General features: G+C 46.7%; 9 protein-coding genes across 9 annotated transcripts; 5 read left to right on the forward strand and 4 right to left on the reverse strand.

The window, feature by feature from the left end:
* Positions 1–442: 442 nt before the first annotated feature.
* On the reverse strand, positions 443–1,742 carry N7483_008109 (Zn(II)2Cys6 transcription factor domain-containing protein; the record flags this gene model as incomplete). The annotated part of the gene is made up of 2 exons (XM_057091546.1): positions 443–1,125; positions 1,193–1,742. 2 exons carry the CDS (start codon positions 1,740–1,742, stop codon positions 443–445), a joined length of 1,233 nt encoding a protein of 410 aa, XP_056946287.1.
* A 408-nt stretch (positions 1,743–2,150) lies between these two features.
* Positions 2,151–3,065, forward strand: N7483_008110 (uncharacterized protein; the record flags this gene model as incomplete). The annotated part of the gene is made up of 1 exon (XM_057091547.1): positions 2,151–3,065. The coding sequence occupies one exon, from the start codon at positions 2,151–2,153 to the stop codon at positions 3,063–3,065; it is 915 nt and encodes a 304-aa protein (XP_056946288.1).
* Positions 3,066–4,054: 989 nt separating this feature from the next.
* Positions 4,055–4,611, forward strand: N7483_008111 (uncharacterized protein; the record flags this gene model as incomplete). Its single annotated transcript, XM_057091548.1, has 3 exons — positions 4,055–4,183; positions 4,239–4,475; positions 4,558–4,611. The coding sequence occupies 3 exons, from the start codon at positions 4,055–4,057 to the stop codon at positions 4,609–4,611; spliced, it is 420 nt and encodes a 139-aa protein (XP_056946289.1).
* A 202-nt stretch (positions 4,612–4,813) lies between these two features.
* Positions 4,814–5,536, reverse strand: N7483_008112 (cupin domain-containing protein; the record flags this gene model as incomplete). The annotated part of the gene is made up of 3 exons (XM_057091549.1): positions 4,814–4,987; positions 5,060–5,125; positions 5,180–5,536. The coding sequence occupies 3 exons, from the start codon at positions 5,534–5,536 to the stop codon at positions 4,814–4,816; spliced, it is 597 nt and encodes a 198-aa protein (XP_056946290.1).
* A 3,667-nt stretch (positions 5,537–9,203) lies between these two features.
* Positions 9,204–9,957, reverse strand: N7483_008113 (uncharacterized protein; the record flags this gene model as incomplete). Its single annotated transcript, XM_057091550.1, has 2 exons — positions 9,204–9,641; positions 9,742–9,957. 2 exons carry the CDS (start codon positions 9,955–9,957, stop codon positions 9,204–9,206), a joined length of 654 nt encoding a protein of 217 aa, XP_056946291.1.
* Positions 9,958–10,608: 651 nt separating this feature from the next.
* Positions 10,609–11,211, forward strand: N7483_008114 (uncharacterized protein; the record flags this gene model as incomplete). Its single annotated transcript, XM_057091551.1, has 1 exon — positions 10,609–11,211. One exon carries the CDS (start codon positions 10,609–10,611, stop codon positions 11,209–11,211), a length of 603 nt encoding a protein of 200 aa, XP_056946292.1.
* A 672-nt stretch (positions 11,212–11,883) lies between these two features.
* Positions 11,884–13,739, forward strand: N7483_008115 (uncharacterized protein; the record flags this gene model as incomplete). The annotated part of the gene is made up of 4 exons (XM_057091552.1): positions 11,884–11,886; positions 11,936–12,205; positions 12,288–12,657; positions 12,727–13,739. The coding sequence occupies 4 exons, from the start codon at positions 11,884–11,886 to the stop codon at positions 13,737–13,739; spliced, it is 1,656 nt and encodes a 551-aa protein (XP_056946293.1).
* A 1,164-nt stretch (positions 13,740–14,903) lies between these two features.
* Positions 14,904–16,466, forward strand: N7483_008116 (putative MFS sugar transporter; the record flags this gene model as incomplete). The annotated part of the gene is made up of 2 exons (XM_057091553.1): positions 14,904–15,764; positions 15,849–16,466. The coding sequence occupies 2 exons, from the start codon at positions 14,904–14,906 to the stop codon at positions 16,464–16,466; spliced, it is 1,479 nt and encodes a 492-aa protein (XP_056946294.1).
* A 388-nt stretch (positions 16,467–16,854) lies between these two features.
* Positions 16,855–17,819, reverse strand: N7483_008117 (SDR family NAD(P)-dependent oxidoreductase; the record flags this gene model as incomplete). The annotated part of the gene is made up of 4 exons (XM_057091554.1): positions 16,855–17,048; positions 17,099–17,200; positions 17,250–17,479; positions 17,536–17,819. The coding sequence occupies 4 exons, from the start codon at positions 17,817–17,819 to the stop codon at positions 16,855–16,857; spliced, it is 810 nt and encodes a 269-aa protein (XP_056946295.1).
* Between the last annotated feature and the right edge of the window lie 374 nt (positions 17,820–18,193).

Here is an 18,193-nt window from a genome sequence, read left to right on the forward strand (position 1 = left end):
CCATGATTGGTAAATGAGAGTGTGTCCAAGTTGAAGGAGCCGCGATGTTCTTCTTATCGATGTTGATTCTAAACCCAAAGAGGAAATCTTTGTCGGACCCACTCGAAGCAACACGACAGTTGGTCACAATTATATGATGAATGATAAGACACATGGTACTCCATCCAGCTCTGGAACTGATCAAGACCGATGTCGGGGTAGTTTGCCATAGCTCCATGATATCGATGGAATGGGATTGGCCAGAAGTTCCGAATCTATGTTATGTCTAAGAGATGATTTGTGGAACAAACCGACATGCAGATATCAGCCTATGTAGCTCTACATACACGAAGTCCATTCAGAGTCCCAAATTTGAATGTATTTATGACGCCCAGGTGATATCATATCTCATAATTTTGATGGTGTATTAAACAATAACAATCGCATGAATCTTGTTACACTCTCAGGGAAATATAGAACCCCTGCCATGAAACCATGCTCTGGTCGAATCAATTCCCATAATGGTCACCAAAAGCATCCTTCCAAATGAATCGACATCCTCTGGTTGTGCAGTTGTCAAGGCCCAAGAAAAGTCTAGATTATGTACCACGAAATGGGGTTTCTCCGCCCAAGCCACAGCGAAATCGAAAGCACTTTGCGCATTCCACAGAGAAGCTGATAAGTACCATGAATGTTGTAAGCCAAGTTTTCCATCACAGTATATTGGGATATTTCCTTGGAGGATTTTATAGATTTGCATAAAATAGAAAGCGAGTAGTACTGTTCGTCGTGCGGATTCTTGTATAACCCATGACTCCCAGAAATTGATGGCGGAGTCTATGGATATTGGGAGAGACTCTAGGGGATCTGATGGAAGTGGGAGGTGAAGATGCTGGACAAGAGATAGGACGGATGAATTTAATGAGTCGAAAAGTGCGTCTGCTGTTGCGTGAGAGCGGATGTCGCCATCAAATAATCGCATTATTTGATACAATATTAAGGCGTGAACTCGGGCGAGCTTGTCGAATAGTTCATCTGGTTCGGGAGTGGCTATTATTTCTCTTATTCGTTCCTCGAATAGAGACATTATTACTGGTGCATTGATCTCGTTCTTTGAGAGGTATAGAGAGCAGCATGCGAAAGCGTCTGTAGGTCGTTAGATTTTCTGAATCGGTAAATGAACATCCTATGGATGACTAGATTGTGCACATACCTTGCATGGCCCTCGGCATGCCATTTTTGTAAAGTCTTGAGTGGCACCATGGGGTTTGATTTTCAAGAACCATCGTTTTGGGGGTATTTTTTAGAATGTCAATTGCGAATTGTAGGTTGGAGGCAATAATTTCCGGTAGGGGTTTTGGTTGCCTTGCTCTTGGAATCGTGAGTGCAAAGTAAGGGCCGACATTGACTGTTCGATCAGGACCAACAAAGAAAATTTGAGATTCTTCCTGGTCGTATCGAAGAAGTGAATCCACAAGTTCTGTTAGAGCAGGAGAACAAGGTTGAAAAATGTCTATATTGTGCTCTATATTGTGCTGAGGCTCTGCTAGTGCATTCACATTAATATCGCAGAGATCAACTGGTGGCGATATTCCAGGTGCCGAGTGATCATCATAGGTTGACTGTCGCCGCGGATAGATGCATGGTACATTTCGGTGGGTACATCGAGAACAGGCGGGAAGGGAGAGGTCACAGCGGCGTTTTGCGGTCTTGCATGCCTCACAGGATTTCCGCCGAGGTATAGGGATTGAATCATACCCCATGATGTCTTGAACTGGACATAAGTGGAGAAAGAGAGTTATCTCAAGCGCATGGTCGGAGATGGAGAGTCGAGACTAGCGGGGAACCATGGGAGTGACGCCGCAAGATGATCATTTTTTGTGGTTTAGCGTGCGGAATTCCGCAGTCAAAGATCCACAATAAATGAATATCAACCAATGGGAAAATACTATATTTGGGGGTTCAGATGGATCTCCGCGATCTGGAGTCAAGTTCTATGACTGAAATGGAATTCCACTATCACTATAGAGTAGTATGTGCTATACATATGGATTCTGGATTTTAAGACTACTATATAATGGTCGACACGAACATCTAGATTAGAGATTAATACCCATCACCATCTTCTGAATCGCGAATTCTTCATTTCAACATACTATCCACCTACAATCATGTCAGACACTGTCTTCGTCTGTGGTGTCACCGGTACTCAAGGAGGCGCTGTTGCCCATAACCTCCTCGAAAAAGACATCAAAATTAAATCGATCACACGAAACATCGATTCACCCCAAGCAAGACGCCTCATTTCGCAAGGCGTTCCCCTTTCCGAGGGCGATTTCGACAATGAAGAGTGCCTGAAGCAAGCCATGGTGGATTGCACTGCATTATTTCTCAACCTGCGACCCGACTTCACCAAACCCAACGGAGAACTCACCCAAGCTCAAAATCTTCTCTCCGCAGCCAAACATGCAGGCGTCAAGCATGTGGTGTACACTAGCGCCTTGGGTACTATTAACCCCGAACGACTTTCTCACTGGTCACCCACCGGTATGGTTGGACTCCTGCTTCGCGGCAAACAAGCGATCGAGAATGAAGTCAGAAACGCCGGTTTCGAATCCTACACAATCCTCCGACCGGGGAATTTCATGACAAACTTCCTGAACCCGATGGTTCAGATGTATCAAGGTCTCGTCGAGACACACCAGTTCACAACGGCTTTCCTACCGGATACCATTCTTCCCATGATTGATCCGAACGATATTGGAAAGTTTGCAACAGCTTCGATTCTGGATCCACAGAGATTCAATCAGAAGGAGATCGAGACTGTTTCTCAGATGGTGGGTGTTGTGGACCTCATGCAGGATCTCTCGCGGTCCACTGGGAAGAACATTCAACTGGTTTTTCTGTCGGAGGAGGAGATTAATGAAAAATTGCCCACGAATCCACTGTTGGCGCCACAGAAAGTGATGCGCGACATGTCATTGCTTGTTGATATGGAGGAGGTCCAGAAGTGGGGGATTCAGCTGGGAACATTTGCTGAGTTTTTGGAGCGAGAGAAGGAGAGAGTGGAGCAGACATACCTGTAAATAGTTATTTTGAATTGCCTCAGGTTATTTGCCTCAGGTTATCTCAGATGTCCAGTAGCATCACAATGTCGCATTTTTATCATCATACCGTCAACCTTCTGTTGTTTTTCGAACTTCCCGGCAGCATCACCACATGTGCATGATCCCCTGCGCCTCAGTAGATTATGTAAAGATAAAAATACTCTCATGTAGGGTCTTTGCAAGATCGAATCTCATGCCTAAATAGGTGCGTATTCACCGACAGTCTCACTCATTCCTTACCAGATGCAGATGATTTATCATCAAATAGTCAAATCCGCCAGATGCCGACATTTCCCTTCGCCTCGCCACTGAGATCGGGAATAACAATTTCTGACTAATTGCTGCGATCTCACTCCAACCTTGGAAGTCTGTGCTTGACGCTTTAAAAATAGCTTGACGAGCTTGATCAGCCGGAATTAAACTCCCTGCATAAGGCTTATGCATGGCTAGGCCACCCGCTCATCCAATTTGTTATTGCTCAGGCAGCTCAGCCTTAAGGCGACCCTGGCTCGTGTTCCAGGAGCCAATGCTAACAAGATTCAGATCTTACTCTAGATCCTCGCGCGAAATATTAATTATTGAAAAAAGGAGGTGACATTGGAAGGTCCCTGAACAGACCCTGAGAAGACCCTGAATAAGTTCGTTGGTGTAAAACGAGGGATGAAGCTCCACAACGACTCAAAAAATGGGGCCCCCCAGTGTATCCGACCGAGACATTTTACTGAGATCTGCAGACACTTGGCGAATCACTACAACCTGAGCATGGTACTTTGAAACCTTCCTGCAGATGTTCTGAAAATATCAGGGCTGTGATCTGAGTACCGAACTGAGGATAAAAGGCTGGTAATCCTCCTTCATACTCCAGAATCAGAATCAGAATCAGACTCAACTACCATCTTCATTCAGCATCGCATTCAACTTCTCTTCTCAAGTATTATATTCTTCTTTACATACTTTCAATCCTCATCATGCAGTTCATCGTCGCTCTCGCTGCTTTCGCCGGTGTCGCTCTGGCTCAAAGCACCAGCATTGCCCTTCCCAAGGCTGGTGACACCGTGGCTGCCGGCAGTGATCTGGTCGTTCAAATCCAACGTCCTGTATGTTGCAAATTAAATCGCTTGTTCTTCGGGGCCATTAACAACTGATTTCAAGGACACTCTGACTGGATCCGATGAGATCGTAGTCGCTATTGGAATGGTTTCTTGCCCCGGCGAGACGACTTGCCCCTCTGCTGGAGAGGCACTGGGAAACCTTTTGTACCACGGCAGCTTCGACCCTGACTTCGGAACTGGCTCATACTATCCTTATGAGAACTTTACTATCACTGTTCCATCTTCCTTCGCAGCTGGTAATGCCCAGGTCAATGTGGCACATCTTTCCACATACGGTGTAAGTATCAGATTATCATCCTATCATCCGGTAGATCCGGTAGACCTTTTCTCGAGCGGTTTGATGCTAACATCTCTATCAGGCCTCCGGCGAGACTCTGTACGAGACCTACGACCAGACCGTAGTCATCTCCTAGACGGATCATCGCTCCTTACCGCTGATGATTCAGCATGACTGTATATCTCGTGTTCATACTGCGCTTCAGTGTTGTCATTACCTTCAAGTTATAAATAGCTCAAACACATGTCATTAAATAGCGAGTTCAGTGCACATTGGAATTTACATATTTGCTTATACATGACCTTCGTTCCAATATTAAAAATTGACGCACGTCGTCTCTAAACACTCTTCCAGATCTTGATCATCGGACCTTCTTCGCCATAAATAGGATCGTGGGCTGGGACTGGGACTAGCTCGCATTTTCCTCGTTTTTGATTCGTTATTTCTATAGAATCAGTCGCATATTCCATATTATATGGTTCTTTGAGGGAGTTTTGATCATTCTGAGAGGACTTCATGTTAGTATGATTGTAATACCACCTCCAGACGCACAGCAAGGCAGATAGTATAGATCTTGCACACACCAATGAGTAAAAGCCAATAAATTCGTATTCATCCTCGACATCCGTCACAAAATGTGTCACACCGGCCTGAGTAGATTAGCGTACGAAAAAAGGACAACGTCCACCAGGGGCATGTATTACCGGGAACACAAACACATCGCCTGCCCGAGCTGTAAATCTCACACCGGTTGAATCCCCATTGCTGTCAGTCCCCGGGTCGAGAGGTGATTTTCCCAGAAGGTAGGTAGCAGCTCCATGCAGCACGGTGTATGCCTCATGCGTTGTTGAGTGATAGTGCGGAGTAGCTGCTAGACTTTCTTTGGCGATTTTCCAGTGTCCACCTTTCTTCCATTCGCTTTCCTCAACGGCCTGCAGGACACCATCGGGAGTCGGATCTGTCAACGCATTTCGGTATACGACCACGGGTAGCTTTGAATTGGGGGAATGTGCTGTCGGTGGGACGTAGAGTATTTCTGGTTTTACCTGTTCCACTGGCATGATGATTCTTTGCTTGGAATGTGTTGAAAGTTGAAGTCGGAAATGGACTCAAGAAAGGCTGCAAGTTGGGGTCCTGTCTGTGTGAAGAGTGTTATTTATTCAGTGCTGATACATCTGTGGAGAATGAATCGCAGATATAGCCGTTGCATGCGGGGCTAGAGTTGCGTCAGAGATGTTCAGTCTGGTTCACCCAAATGTCAGACATTCGTTACTCAAGAGATTCCCCATTGGGAATAATCGCGGGGGGGGGGCCAGATGAAGATCGGGAGTCGGGAGTCTGTACCGAGTATACCATCGGGAACATACCCGATATCTAGTCCACTTCCAATGTTAGTACGTTGTGGTCATATTTGACATATTGCAACTGCGCACCTGGCATTCGTGATATGTCACAACATTTGAAACTGAATTTTATACTCTCTGCTCTTCTCCAAGGCTGCATAGTATTTGGCACCACTTAACTAGCATTGGGGAGCTCCTAGTCCGGATAGCAGACATGGAGGATGAGAATAGAATCAGTACAATGCCTCAACTTTCAAGGCTTTTATTAGAGAATGCATTCAGAATTTGACATAGATATAGACTATGTGCTACATAAAGCTTCAATCTAATTCCCGCTCTAACTCGCTGTCCAGATGAATTGCGTCCAGCATAGTCGTGCTTAATGTGGTGATCTCCGTACCTCTCTGATATTCTGGGATGCACATTGAAAAGTCATTCACATAGTTGCGATTTGTTTGCTCTGATGATCCTGGTGATCCTGATCCTGGTGTTCTATTGGCTCGCTTAATCTGTGATTCAGAGTGAGAGAAGTTGAGGCGAGCAAACATCCTTAACTATGAGGATTTGGCTGTGGTGATCTTGTTTGCTCAAGATCAATCTCTCACTTCGCTTGTCTTCGCTTGTCTTCGCCTACGTTTCCTAGTTCGGAATGTGTGATCCTGCTGCGCGTGTGATCTTGAGGCGTGTGTGATCTTGAGGTGTCCCCCTCAGGGTATAAATACTTCTGATTTTCTTTTTCCTCCTGCACACTTCTTCCTTCTTCCAACTCTCCACTTCTCCTCCACACTTGGACACTCCACTCTTCAACATGTCAACCTTACTCCATCGACATGTCCCTTGGCTGCTGGCCTCCTCTACCTTGTTGCATAACACTTCACTGTATTCCCTTCCCTTGTTGACGTGTTCATACCTTTGTTGATCCTCCACTAACATGACACCAGTTCATGAGGCTGACCACATCTTGTTGACACGTTCGTCCATCATGTCAGCCATCCATCCATCCACATGACATTTCATTCACATGTCAGTCCATCAAAATGACATTCAAGGCCTCACTTCGTTGACGCGTTCTTCCATCGACGCGTCGGTCACATGTCCACATGTCACTTCATCATGACATTCATTCATCAACATGTCATCCATCCATCGACATGTTCATCCATCAAGATGCTCATCCATCGGCATGTCGCTCTTCTCTCGGTGCCAGTGCTGCCTAGACTCCCTCAACTTCTGCCTCATCTCTCTGTTGGCTCACACCCCCACAGGCTCAACACACTTTGACTCCCGCTAGGCAGACAACATTCTCATCTTTCATCGTCTGCTTAGCCTTGTTTACTTTCCGGACTTTGGTCAATATACAAGTCACTTCCACCCCCACCTCAGATTCACTGACATTCAACTAACTCTTACTATACACAGAGTTCCTTGGGGCCTGCCTGTGATTAAACAACAATCACTCTCCTCATTTTCAGCTTGCTTTAATGGTCTGCTTCTATCCCTTGGCGACAAAAATGGAGGCACAATCCACGACACCAAGATATCAACCTTCAAAGCTTTTCATGTCTTCAGACTTTCAGCTTCAAACATCCACACAACAAAAAACACACAACACACAACCACACAACATTCACACCTCTGAATTTCACAATTTGAAATTCCTCACACCCTCAAGGGTTCACTTAGATAGTTCAACTTCATTTTTTGGTCATCACAGGGAGAAGGAGCTCCGTGGTGCGCCGAGTGTGTTGCGAGGATCCAAACCCAGCATCTTGAATTTGACGTCCGGGATTCCATTACAGTTACACTGAGCGTTGCCCCCACCTTAATCCGATGTTCCCATGAGCAAATGATGGCCCCCGGGGGGTTTGATGCGTTGACGGGTCCTGCTTATTAAGGTACTGGGGCCCACCAATTATCTATGAATGTGTTGTCTCTTCCTCGCTCCGATGTTCCCATGAGTGTCTACCCGCCGGTTCGCCGGTAGATGGTGTTCGCGTTGACGGGTCCTGCTTAGCGTGGGCAGTACTTCACCTTCTATAGCTCTATGCAGTGGTCAAAATTCGTTCACTTCCCTGTCTGTGATGCCTACTGGTCATTTTTCATTGTGACGAGGGGCGGCATGAAATCGGTCACATTAGGTAGGGGGGTTCTGCTTCGTGGAAGGGGATTCTAGTCGCCTGAGCATGGGAATTTAGTCTTGGTTAGAATCCTCACGGTTCCTGGTATGGCGCCTATGACTCAAGTCCCTGGAGGAGCTGCGCGGGTTGGAGTGGTTGGTGGACTAAATTTACATGTACTTTCTTCTTTCCTGTTTACTGTTGGATTTGCTGCTCTGAGTGTTCAAGTTCTGGCTGTTCAAAGTTACAGCTCAACCTACATCCCCTTCTCTCTACCTCAGATACCTCATCAATCAAGCAACCTACACACCCTCCACATCTTTTCATTATAGATTATTACAAGTAATGATTAAACTCATGAAGCTCATAGACATAGCTCTTGAAGCTCGGCTCAGTATGGAACACATGTAAGTTGACCCATATTTTCCAGCTTTTGCGTTATTTTCGAGCGTGCATGAAGCGGGGACAGACCAATCTGAAGTGCGAATCGAATCTCGATCTACTGTGAGTGGAGCCATTCTAGCTACGCCACCAACAGGAGAAATTTTCCCACGCTAATTCACAGATAACAGGAGGCTGGAAGAGTCCAGATTCTACGTGTCAAAATCCTGCTTCTGCCTTATGACTGCCTACGGAGTACTCCGTAATCTGCTTCCTCACACGGACTCCCCTAGGAACGGGACGGGTTTCGATCGGGGAGATCGATTTCCCATATTTCAGAAGAACACGCGAACCCCACAGCCCCACGAAGCCGGAATTTTGGAGCAGCTAGTGACCAATACAGGTATACTACGGGAGGAGCTGAGTCGATCACTACGATAAAGGGGAGGGAAATGGGGGTGGCGGATGTCTATGTGGAGCTGCGTGACAGCCAACTGGATCGACAGTGGAGAAGGAATTCGAACACGAACCTGTGAAGAAACTCGGTATCAACGATCCACTGTTCGTCTCAACACTAGCGCGATCTTTTCAGCCATCCGCTAGTACGGTATTCTTCCAAGATTGTGGTCAAGCGATGCCCAGGTGAATTCCAAGGTTGTATTGGGCTACGTCCAATTTCACACGCAGCACATAGGGAATTGACCCTGGTATGAGGTTTATTTCGCTCCATCAACAGGTCTCTACGCTATCTTCGAGGCGTGAAACTGGAGGAGTCTACCGGATAATACCCCAAGTGCGTGCCATCCTTGTCCCGTCTACTCCGTACACCTCACTCGATCAACATGAAATGAGAATCGTAATACCATTACTAAAATACATGCAGCTTTTCAAGACTCAGCTGTTGTTCGTCTCAGACGAACCTCAAGCCCCTGGGATCCTGGCGGTAAATTGGCACCGTCATCATTCTGGTCAAAGTACAATCTCCAGATGTCCAGCCCATGTTCGATCCCTAGCTCATCTTCTTGATTTCGAAGCTCATCCTCCGGCAATCGCACTGCCAACCACCCTTCCCATCCTTCTAATGTGACATACTGCTCATCCTTAGTCCAATCGAAGGGCCCACACACATGACCCTGGCTATCTGGACGACCACCCCATCTTAACTCATGTGTGTTGGCATCTAGAAATACCCAGCGAAGAGTCGGGGCCTCCTCTCCACTGATTGTGACCATTCCTGATGTATTATCAGGTGGGAAATCTGCGTGTGTATAAAATCCTCCATTAAAGGGGACCATGGTGGCACTGGGCTTCTTGGTGATATAGAGCTACACGCTCCGTACAAAAGTACTTTATGATTAGCTCGTTTTATTCCGTTTCAAGATGCTTAAAAAACACAAAAACACACTCGTGCATGACGGAACTTACTTTGCCGTCCAGACCCACTTGGACCTGGGCATTATGAACTTGTTGGCGCATTTCCGCTGTACCCTGAGACAGTGAACACGTCGCCACTAGATGGCAGCGTTTCTTGCGGGATGAACTTCCACGAGCTTCCTCTTGATCTTTTTGCCCCTGAGTCGCTTCATTGATACCAATCATGGTGGGCAGCATAGCCGCCATCATGGCGATTCCGAGAACCATGATGTAAGATGGAGATTGTGCAGGAACCCTCGGACTAGACGGGGACGAGTGGTGTCGGAATTTGAAAAAAGCGTGGGAATTCAGCGTATAACAGATAAATACAAGTGCATTTTTTCAGCTTTCAATGGAGAATCGATTGGCACAGAAAGTGGATACGATCTAAGTGGGTTCGATGCCCACTCCGTCTCCATAAATTGCATCATCCTTTCTGCAACTAACCCAGATGAACTCGCCCGAACTCGCAAATTCCTATGGGCACAGACTGTGATAGTTGATGTGATCCACGAATGCAGATCCTTTGTCGGAATCCACGTTCAGCTGGGACCCAGACACGGGCTGGGACGAGGTTGAAATAGCTCGATGGCGTCGAATAAACAGCTGTGGTTGCCCCCTCTTTGACCCATAGAAATTCATTTCTCTCTATCTTACTCAATTCCTCTCTGCGCTTGTTTTTCACCAGGGTTATCTTGTTTTCCCTGTATCTTTCACGCTCCGCCTTCCCTTCTCTTAACCGCCTACCAACCTGCCCTCTCCGAAGTAATGGCTGATAACAGGTATCTCTCTCAATTTCTTTGTGTTATCCTTCCCCAAATTGATTCTGCTCTGGCCGCTTGGTTCCTTTATTTTGTGTACCATTCTCATCCTCCATCCATGTCCAAAAAATCCAGCAAGGCCAAGAACAAGCCGAGACCACCGACAAGCCCGGGGTCCAAGCGCGAAGATCCTGCCGTTGAACAGAGGGCACTCCCATCTGAGCAGCCAGAGCCCTCTGATCAGAAGGAACTGTATCCTGAAAAGAAGGAGGAGCCCTCGTCTTCCCAGACGGAACCCTCCGAGAAAAAGGAGTCTCCATCTGAGCAGAAAAAGGCTTCTCCTGAACAGAAGGAATCTCAGCCCGAGCTGAAGCCCGAAACGAAGGATCTTCCAGCTGGTCCATCAGAGCCTTCGGCCGGAGAGCAGAATCCTCCATCTGAGCAGCCTGCTAACACTTCTCCGCCTAGTGCTCCCACGGACACTCGTCCTACTGGCGGCCGTAAGGGCAAGACCGACGATGAGCTCTCCGGCGTCACCGACAAGGTTGGCGATGTTGTCCCCGGCGGTCTTCCCAACGCTGGCTTGCAGATTCCCGGTGCTCCCGTCGGGGAGGAGGACAAGAGCAGCTTAAAGATCAAGATTCACCTCAACATCCACGCCAAGGTCCGCCTGGAACTCGATGCTCAGATTTACGGTGACATTGTCATTGGTCTGCTGTAATGGCTAGGTATGAACTACTTTCCTCCATGAGATTACTATGCTTGAGGACATTGATGTGCTAATGTTAAGATATTGAATAGACTCAAGTCATTTGCACGAACTCATCCACGTGCCTATAAGATTCATGAATGTATATAAACGATCGGAATGTGTGGAATCATATCTGCGGGATTGTGGAATAATTGAACGTCCCCCAAATTCCAACATAATTATGTCCAGCTCTATGCAAATTCCGATAACTAGAAATTCCTGTAATATTTGAGGTGATATGTGCGCGTTCAAGTTGTGCTGACAGGGATCGGTGGTTTGCTTTCGGGCCGCTCCCTCCCGAACCTTCAACAACGCGTTTCCGCTTGTCAAGATTCAGCCTCACACTTATCACACTTATCACGGTCGGAGAGTTGCATGGTCTAGCTGCCGATATCTCATCTGTTGACCAGTTCATCTCGATCTTCCAAAACCTTGGCATCCCTCGCATCTTTTATCGACTGCTCTTTAACATCCCGTTGACCCCCCTTTCTTTCGCGACGTCGACTGCCGTGGGCCTCACCATGTGCGTGAGACCTCAATCTCGCATTATATGCGTTCTTCGACAAAGGTCAAATCCACTTACCTTCAAACCCAGACTTCCCATTGCGACTTTCTCAACAGGGGCCCACCGAGCATAGAAGAATGGTCAGCCACTGTGGAACAAATGTCTATAGAGCTTGCTCACACAAACTAGATCTCGATCTACACAACTATACCGCTGGTCGCTGGTCGCTGGCTTCGAAATGACACAAAGGAACGAGAACTGCGACATATCGATTTTGACTTTGATGCATTGTGCCAGAAAGTCCTGAGTCTATCCGGTTCTCACTCCATTGCCGACTGCGAGAAGATCGAAGGCGGCTCTAACCGCGTATTCAAATTCACCTTCAATGACAGCAGACGTCTCATCGTAAAGCTACCATTCAAAGTCGCTGGCCCAGCCCACCTTACCACGGCGTCTGAAGTGGCCACGATTGCCTACCATAAGCTTACATGGTTGTTCGACCTCGGTGCTACCATACTAATCTATCAATTGAACAATATAGTTCAGAGAAATACATCTATTCCCATTCCCAAGATCCTCGAGGAGCGCCGACGAAAAGAACGAGAGTCGCACTGAGTACATCATTATGGAACATGCAGGTGGTATACCGGGAGGAGACAAATGGCCATCTATGACGCTCATGCAGCGGATAGGCTTCATAGAAGCTGTGTATAAGCAACTCAAAACGGTCCATGATCTTGGTTTTCCGGCTTACGGAAGTATTTACTTTGAGAATGGTTTGATGAAGCCTTTGTACCCTACACAGCCGTTGAAGGATGGCTTCTGTATTGGACCTCATTGCGGCCCAAGGTGGTGGGACTGTGGCAGAGGGACTTTTTACAACCAGTACAAGTGGATAAACCGAGGACCATGTATGTTTCTCCATATTTATTATTGCAATGGTTGACCTTGCAGCAATGGGAGGTCTGACGTGATATCAGGGCCTGATGTGGTGGCATATAGCAATGCTGTCATCGATGCCGGACTGGCAAAGCTTCCACTAACCGATCCAGACCCACAAAGCCTGGACAGGGCCCTGCCTTTTTATCAGGGCTCCGTGGAGACACACGTCCAACTGCTTGAGCATGCTCGTATTGTTCTCACCCAGATGGCTAATGACATGAAAGTGAAATTCAGATCAGACCCTATGTTATTCCACCCTGACCGTCACCTTCGTAATATTTTTGTCTTGGATGAAGACCCGACAGTCATCACAGGAATCATTGACTGGCAGTCTGCTAGCATTGAGCCTGCATTTGTGTATGCTTCCAATACACCGGACTTTGTCTCCCAGCGCATGTCAACGGCCGTGGAGATTACGCCCCATCCTAAAGGAGATTCACCTATTTGTGATTCAAAAACAGGCAGCGAGTCGGCATCTACCGAGAAAGCAGTGTCGAGCACCGAGGAAGTCGAGTCAAAGCCAGAGTCGGATCCCAACATAGAAGAAGCTGATAAATTGTCGGAGCAGTTACACCGAACAATGGATACATGCATGACTTTATATACTCCCAAGATAGGTATTCCTCGCGCCATGCACATCAACTTTTTCCGTCCATTCCGCATAAGTGATGATAGCTGGGACGATGGAGCCATCAAGCTGCAACATGAGCTTATTCAACTAAGAAAGGAGTGGAATTGGCTTGGCCTTAGTGGAGACTGTTCCTACCCAGAACAGACAGAAGAATTCCTCACCACCCACTCAAAGAGATATGACCTCTACAAGCAGGTTGCTAGTATCAGAGGTGTTTTGGCTGAGCAACTGGGCGTTGCGGCAGACGGTTGGGCACCCACTGAGCACTGGGAGCTGCGACAACAGGCGCATAAGGCGGTTTACAAGGATCTGGTGAAGACTGTTTTGGAGCAGGATCCTGATACTGAGGAGGATCCTGAGGATTCAATTAAAACCGAGGATGATGTTAAGAGTGTGTGGCCTTTTGATATCCCGGTCTAAACTGGAGTGTGACCGCCTTGTATTATCATATCAATCTACTCTCGACTCATGCAGGTACCTGCTGCCCATACCAGTATACTAGCACTGCCGGCACGAACGTCAGTGGCGTTGATGGTTGTCTGGATTAACTGACGCTTGTAAACAATTTTATAGATACAGGTTCAGCGGTGCGAAGGAATCCTTTCCGACTACCCTACACCAGCAGTACTTCTGACTCACCCCTTCACAACTTGAAGAGATTTGAAATCAACTCTCAACTCCGGAACCTGTCAACGGCATTGAATGCCAATCCGACTACCACACATGCAAGCTGATGCAGGGCTCGGAGTCTCATAGTTTTGCGGTCACGACTCGGGTTCTATGCCACTTTTGATATCGTGAGCCGAGTCGTGCCAAGTGCAATGAGTCATTTCCTCCATCCAAAAACAAATTAAAATTTCTGCAACGAAGCCGAGGAAGTCATAGTCCATGATCCCGAAGATCGTGGTCTTAGCTCGGCTCGATTTCCTTTTTTGGACAGATATCGGCTCGGGATTTATAGGGTTCTCGGCATTTGTTATTACTGACTCGGATCTATATTCTATATTGTACTCACAATGTCAGTAACAAAATATCTCGATATTGCAAAGTCACAGAGAGAAATCACCAGAACATGAATCTTTGAATAGAACGAGAGAACTCGCTCGACTTGAGGATTCAGCCCTGCTGAAATCTTGCTACAATATTCCATCCCCCATGGGGCTCTGGGTCAAAGTGGAGATCTCGGGAAGAAATCGTCGTGAAGTGGAGTTTGTGCCCAAATGTGATGGATAAGGGCTTGTCAGCTTTAATTCAGGCTGATTGACTCTACACGTGGGTCTTCCCACAAAATTCAGTTGAACAATCTATGCATCGGGTAAATGTTTCTTGAAAAGGTAAAATGCAATGAGATCCTTTGGTGGATATGCCCAGACCGTTCACAACACTGAAAAAAATTTCATGCTGGAGCTGACACGACAGGTCTCGGGTTTTCCATTTTCATTCATGTGCGAAGATACTTAAAGTCCATCCAACCCCGTTGCCTGGCTTCAGAATCGTTAATTCTCACAAAAAACGGCAAGCCGATCACTAATATTGGATTAATTTCCGAGAATTGGCATCCGAAACTCAAATTAAGCCGATATCATGGGCTTGTTCCCGTCTCAATTAAGAAATCCGCCTAAATACATCTGGGGATGTATCCTTTGTTCCGCAAATGGACTTCTTTTCGGAATGGATACGGGCATCATCGGCCCTGTGACTGATATGACGGACTTTAAGGCCCAATTTGGAGGTAGTGAAAATTCTACAATTCACGGTCTCATCGTTTCTTGTATCCTGATCCCAGCTGCTATCTCGTCATTTTTCGCGGGTTATGTCGCGGATCTTCTTGGTCGGCCTAAGGGTATTTGCATCGGTACATTCATCTTTGGTGTTGGTGCTGCAATCGAAGCGGGCGCTGTTCATTTAGCTATGTTCATCGTTGGTCGCATTGTGGAAGGTGTTGGAGAGGGTCTTTTCCTTGGAAATCTGGTGGTTTTGATTTGCGAAATCTCACCTATTCGTACTCGAGGTGCTCTCACAACTGGTCCTCAGCTGGCTTGTACCCTTGGCCTGGTTGTTGGGTATTTTGTTAGTTATGGAACTTCTAGTATCCAGTCTTCCCTCTCCTGGCGCACCCCATGGATTCTTTTATCTGCCATGGCGATGCTCACCTGCGCTGTCTCCCTGGTGTTCCTGCCTGAATCACCTCAATGGCTTGGACTTCAGGGTCGTTATGCTGAGGCCGAGGAAGCGTGGGAGAAGCTTGGTGTAACCCTCGCAGAGCGCGAGAAGGTTGAAGCTCAAGTACATGTACAGGAGATTCATCTTGAGACCGAGAAACCGAGCCAGAGAACCATCGATAAACTCCTCGAGATTTTTGATAAGGATGTTCGGGGACGCACTACACTTGCTGTGTTCTTGATGGGTATGCAGCAATTGGGTGGTATTGATGGTGTTCTTTATGTGAGTTGATTTGAATCTGGACAAGACTGCAAATGATTTGTATTATTCTATGGAGAGATGGCTAACTGTATATCCAATGTTTAGTACGCTCCTGAACTTTTCCAAAAGGCTGGCCTTGCCTCCTCAGAGTCGAGTTTCTTAGCTTCCGGCATCTCAGCAATAGTCATTTTCGCTGTGACGATTCCAGGACTCCTTTACGCCGACAAATGGGGTCGTCGAACTAGTATTATATGGGGTGGTATTGGAATGACCATTGTGATGTTCTTGATGGGTGGTCTGTATGCTGGAGATGCGGTTCATAAACACTCTGGTGGCGGTCGCTGGATCGTTATTATCTGCATTTACATCTATGCCGCTATCTACTCCGTCACTTGGGGAGTCACAGTGAAGGTTTACGCTGCTGAGATCCAACCTCAACGTACACGGGCTTCAGCTACCACGCTGGCACATTCCAGTAATTGGGTGTGTAACTTTACGGTTGCTCTGATCACACCGATCCTTCTTTCCAAGAGCAACTTTGGAATATACTTCCTCTTTGGTGGATGCTGTGTGATCACTGTCATCGTCAGTATACTTTTTATGCACGAAACCAAAGGAAGAAACTTCGCCCAGATCGAGGAAGCGTTCAAGGGAAAGTCGACTCGTGTCAGTGGGACTATGAATGGTCAACAGGCGCATGAGGTCAATTCTGGAGATGTTTGATCTGGTGGGATGCAAATAGCCCGAGTAATGTGTATAGACGGTTTGAACACCACTTTCTGCTTCTGCCTAGATGATTCATGCTATGATGATGTATAGATTGGAACCTGAAGACGGACAGAAATTTCAAGTTAGTAGGAGTAATATTATGATATAATGACATTGCCTCGTTGACCCAGGAGAATTTATCTTGGATTCAAGTTCAAAATGTTCACTTAACTTTAACTTCAAGTGACCTACTACATACTAGTAGTAGCATTCTGATGTTGTTATGTCTTCACTATCAGTAATCTTAAAACATTTGAATTTGTAGAATTGAAGTCCATGGGCCGTAGCAAGATGATAAGGAATCAGTTTCAGAGACTTGCCAATGGTGTGTATCTTAGAATTCCTAACGAGCAGTGTATCCCCCATCTACAGGTAAACAAACTCCGGTAACCCAGCTCGCATCTTCACTTGCCAAAACAACGGCCATTTTAGCAATATCATCTGGCATGCCTGGTCCCTTCAATGGGTGTCGACGGTTGAGGTCATCCCAAGGAGTTAGATTAGTTGTTGTCTCCTTGAAAATAGCGGTTTGAGTGTCTATCAAAGAATTAGTCATAATCGATACCAACAGGAACTCGATCACTCACATCCAGGACAGAGGGCATTGGAATGGATTTTGTGAGGAGCGTAGTCTAGCGCGATTTGCCTTGTAAGTTGGCTAACAGCACCCTTGGACGCGCAGTAGGAAGCTATCATAGCGGGTTAGCTTGGAATGAATCCTTCCAAACGGAGACTTACGATTTTCTGGACCTGCAATGATTCCCATGATTGATGAGATGTTGATTATCCATCCTCGGTCACCAGAAGCGTGTGGCTCTTGGGATAGCATCTGCGCGAGGGCATATTTGCAGCCAAGGAAGACTGATTTGACGTTAACTCGCATAGTCGTGTCCCAGGTCGCTTCATCTGTCAGATGCAGTACCGCGGGATGCCGCGCTTCGATACTGATCCCGGCATTATTGACCAGACTATCGAATGGATTAGCTTGGCTGATTCAGCATCGTCAGATCTGTTATCATAATACATATCAAGTCTCCCATATTGAACCACAGCAGCCTTGACTAAGTCTTCCATTTGAGTGGCATCCCCAACATCAGTTTGTATAAAAATAGCATTTCCGCAATCACGAGTGATCAAGTCATGAGTTGTGATCTCGGCTTCTTCCTGAGATCGTGCTATTGGTGTCAAATCAGCACAGACTACCTTGGCACCCTCCTGTGCATAGCGGATTGCAATAGCTCGGCCTAGACCAGAAGATGCACCTGTGACAATAGCGACCTTATCCTGCAGTCGCTGGGATTGTACCATGTTGTTTTGCCTGGGGGATATCGATGGATGACTGCTGGGAGTAATAGCTGATGACTGGATTTCTCCTCTTTCTTTCAAAACTTTAGTAAACAGCTCACTAAGACTCAAGTTTATTATGTTGGAGATAGAGGAAAAACATGTCACTAATCTTACATGCAGTACTTAGTAGAGAAACCCCTCTGCTCGCCTTCATTGCTGATTCTGGGGCAACAGTGGAGACGAACTAAATAGAGGAATCAAGCCGAGCCCGGAGTGGTACAAACTTCCTATTCTGGTTGAGGATCCACATTACCGTATTGGGAAATCGAACCGAGATAATTTTATTCGAGAACTTTTGGCTTCAGGTCCAAAGTAATCTAAGAGGTTACGATGTT

This window comes from Penicillium malachiteum, assembly GCF_028827825.1.
Source record: "Penicillium malachiteum strain IBT 17515 chromosome Unknown utg000003l:1.0-4950554.0:1.0-4952489.0, whole genome shotgun sequence".
Taxonomy (NCBI): domain Eukaryota; kingdom Fungi; phylum Ascomycota; class Eurotiomycetes; order Eurotiales; family Aspergillaceae; genus Penicillium; species Penicillium malachiteum.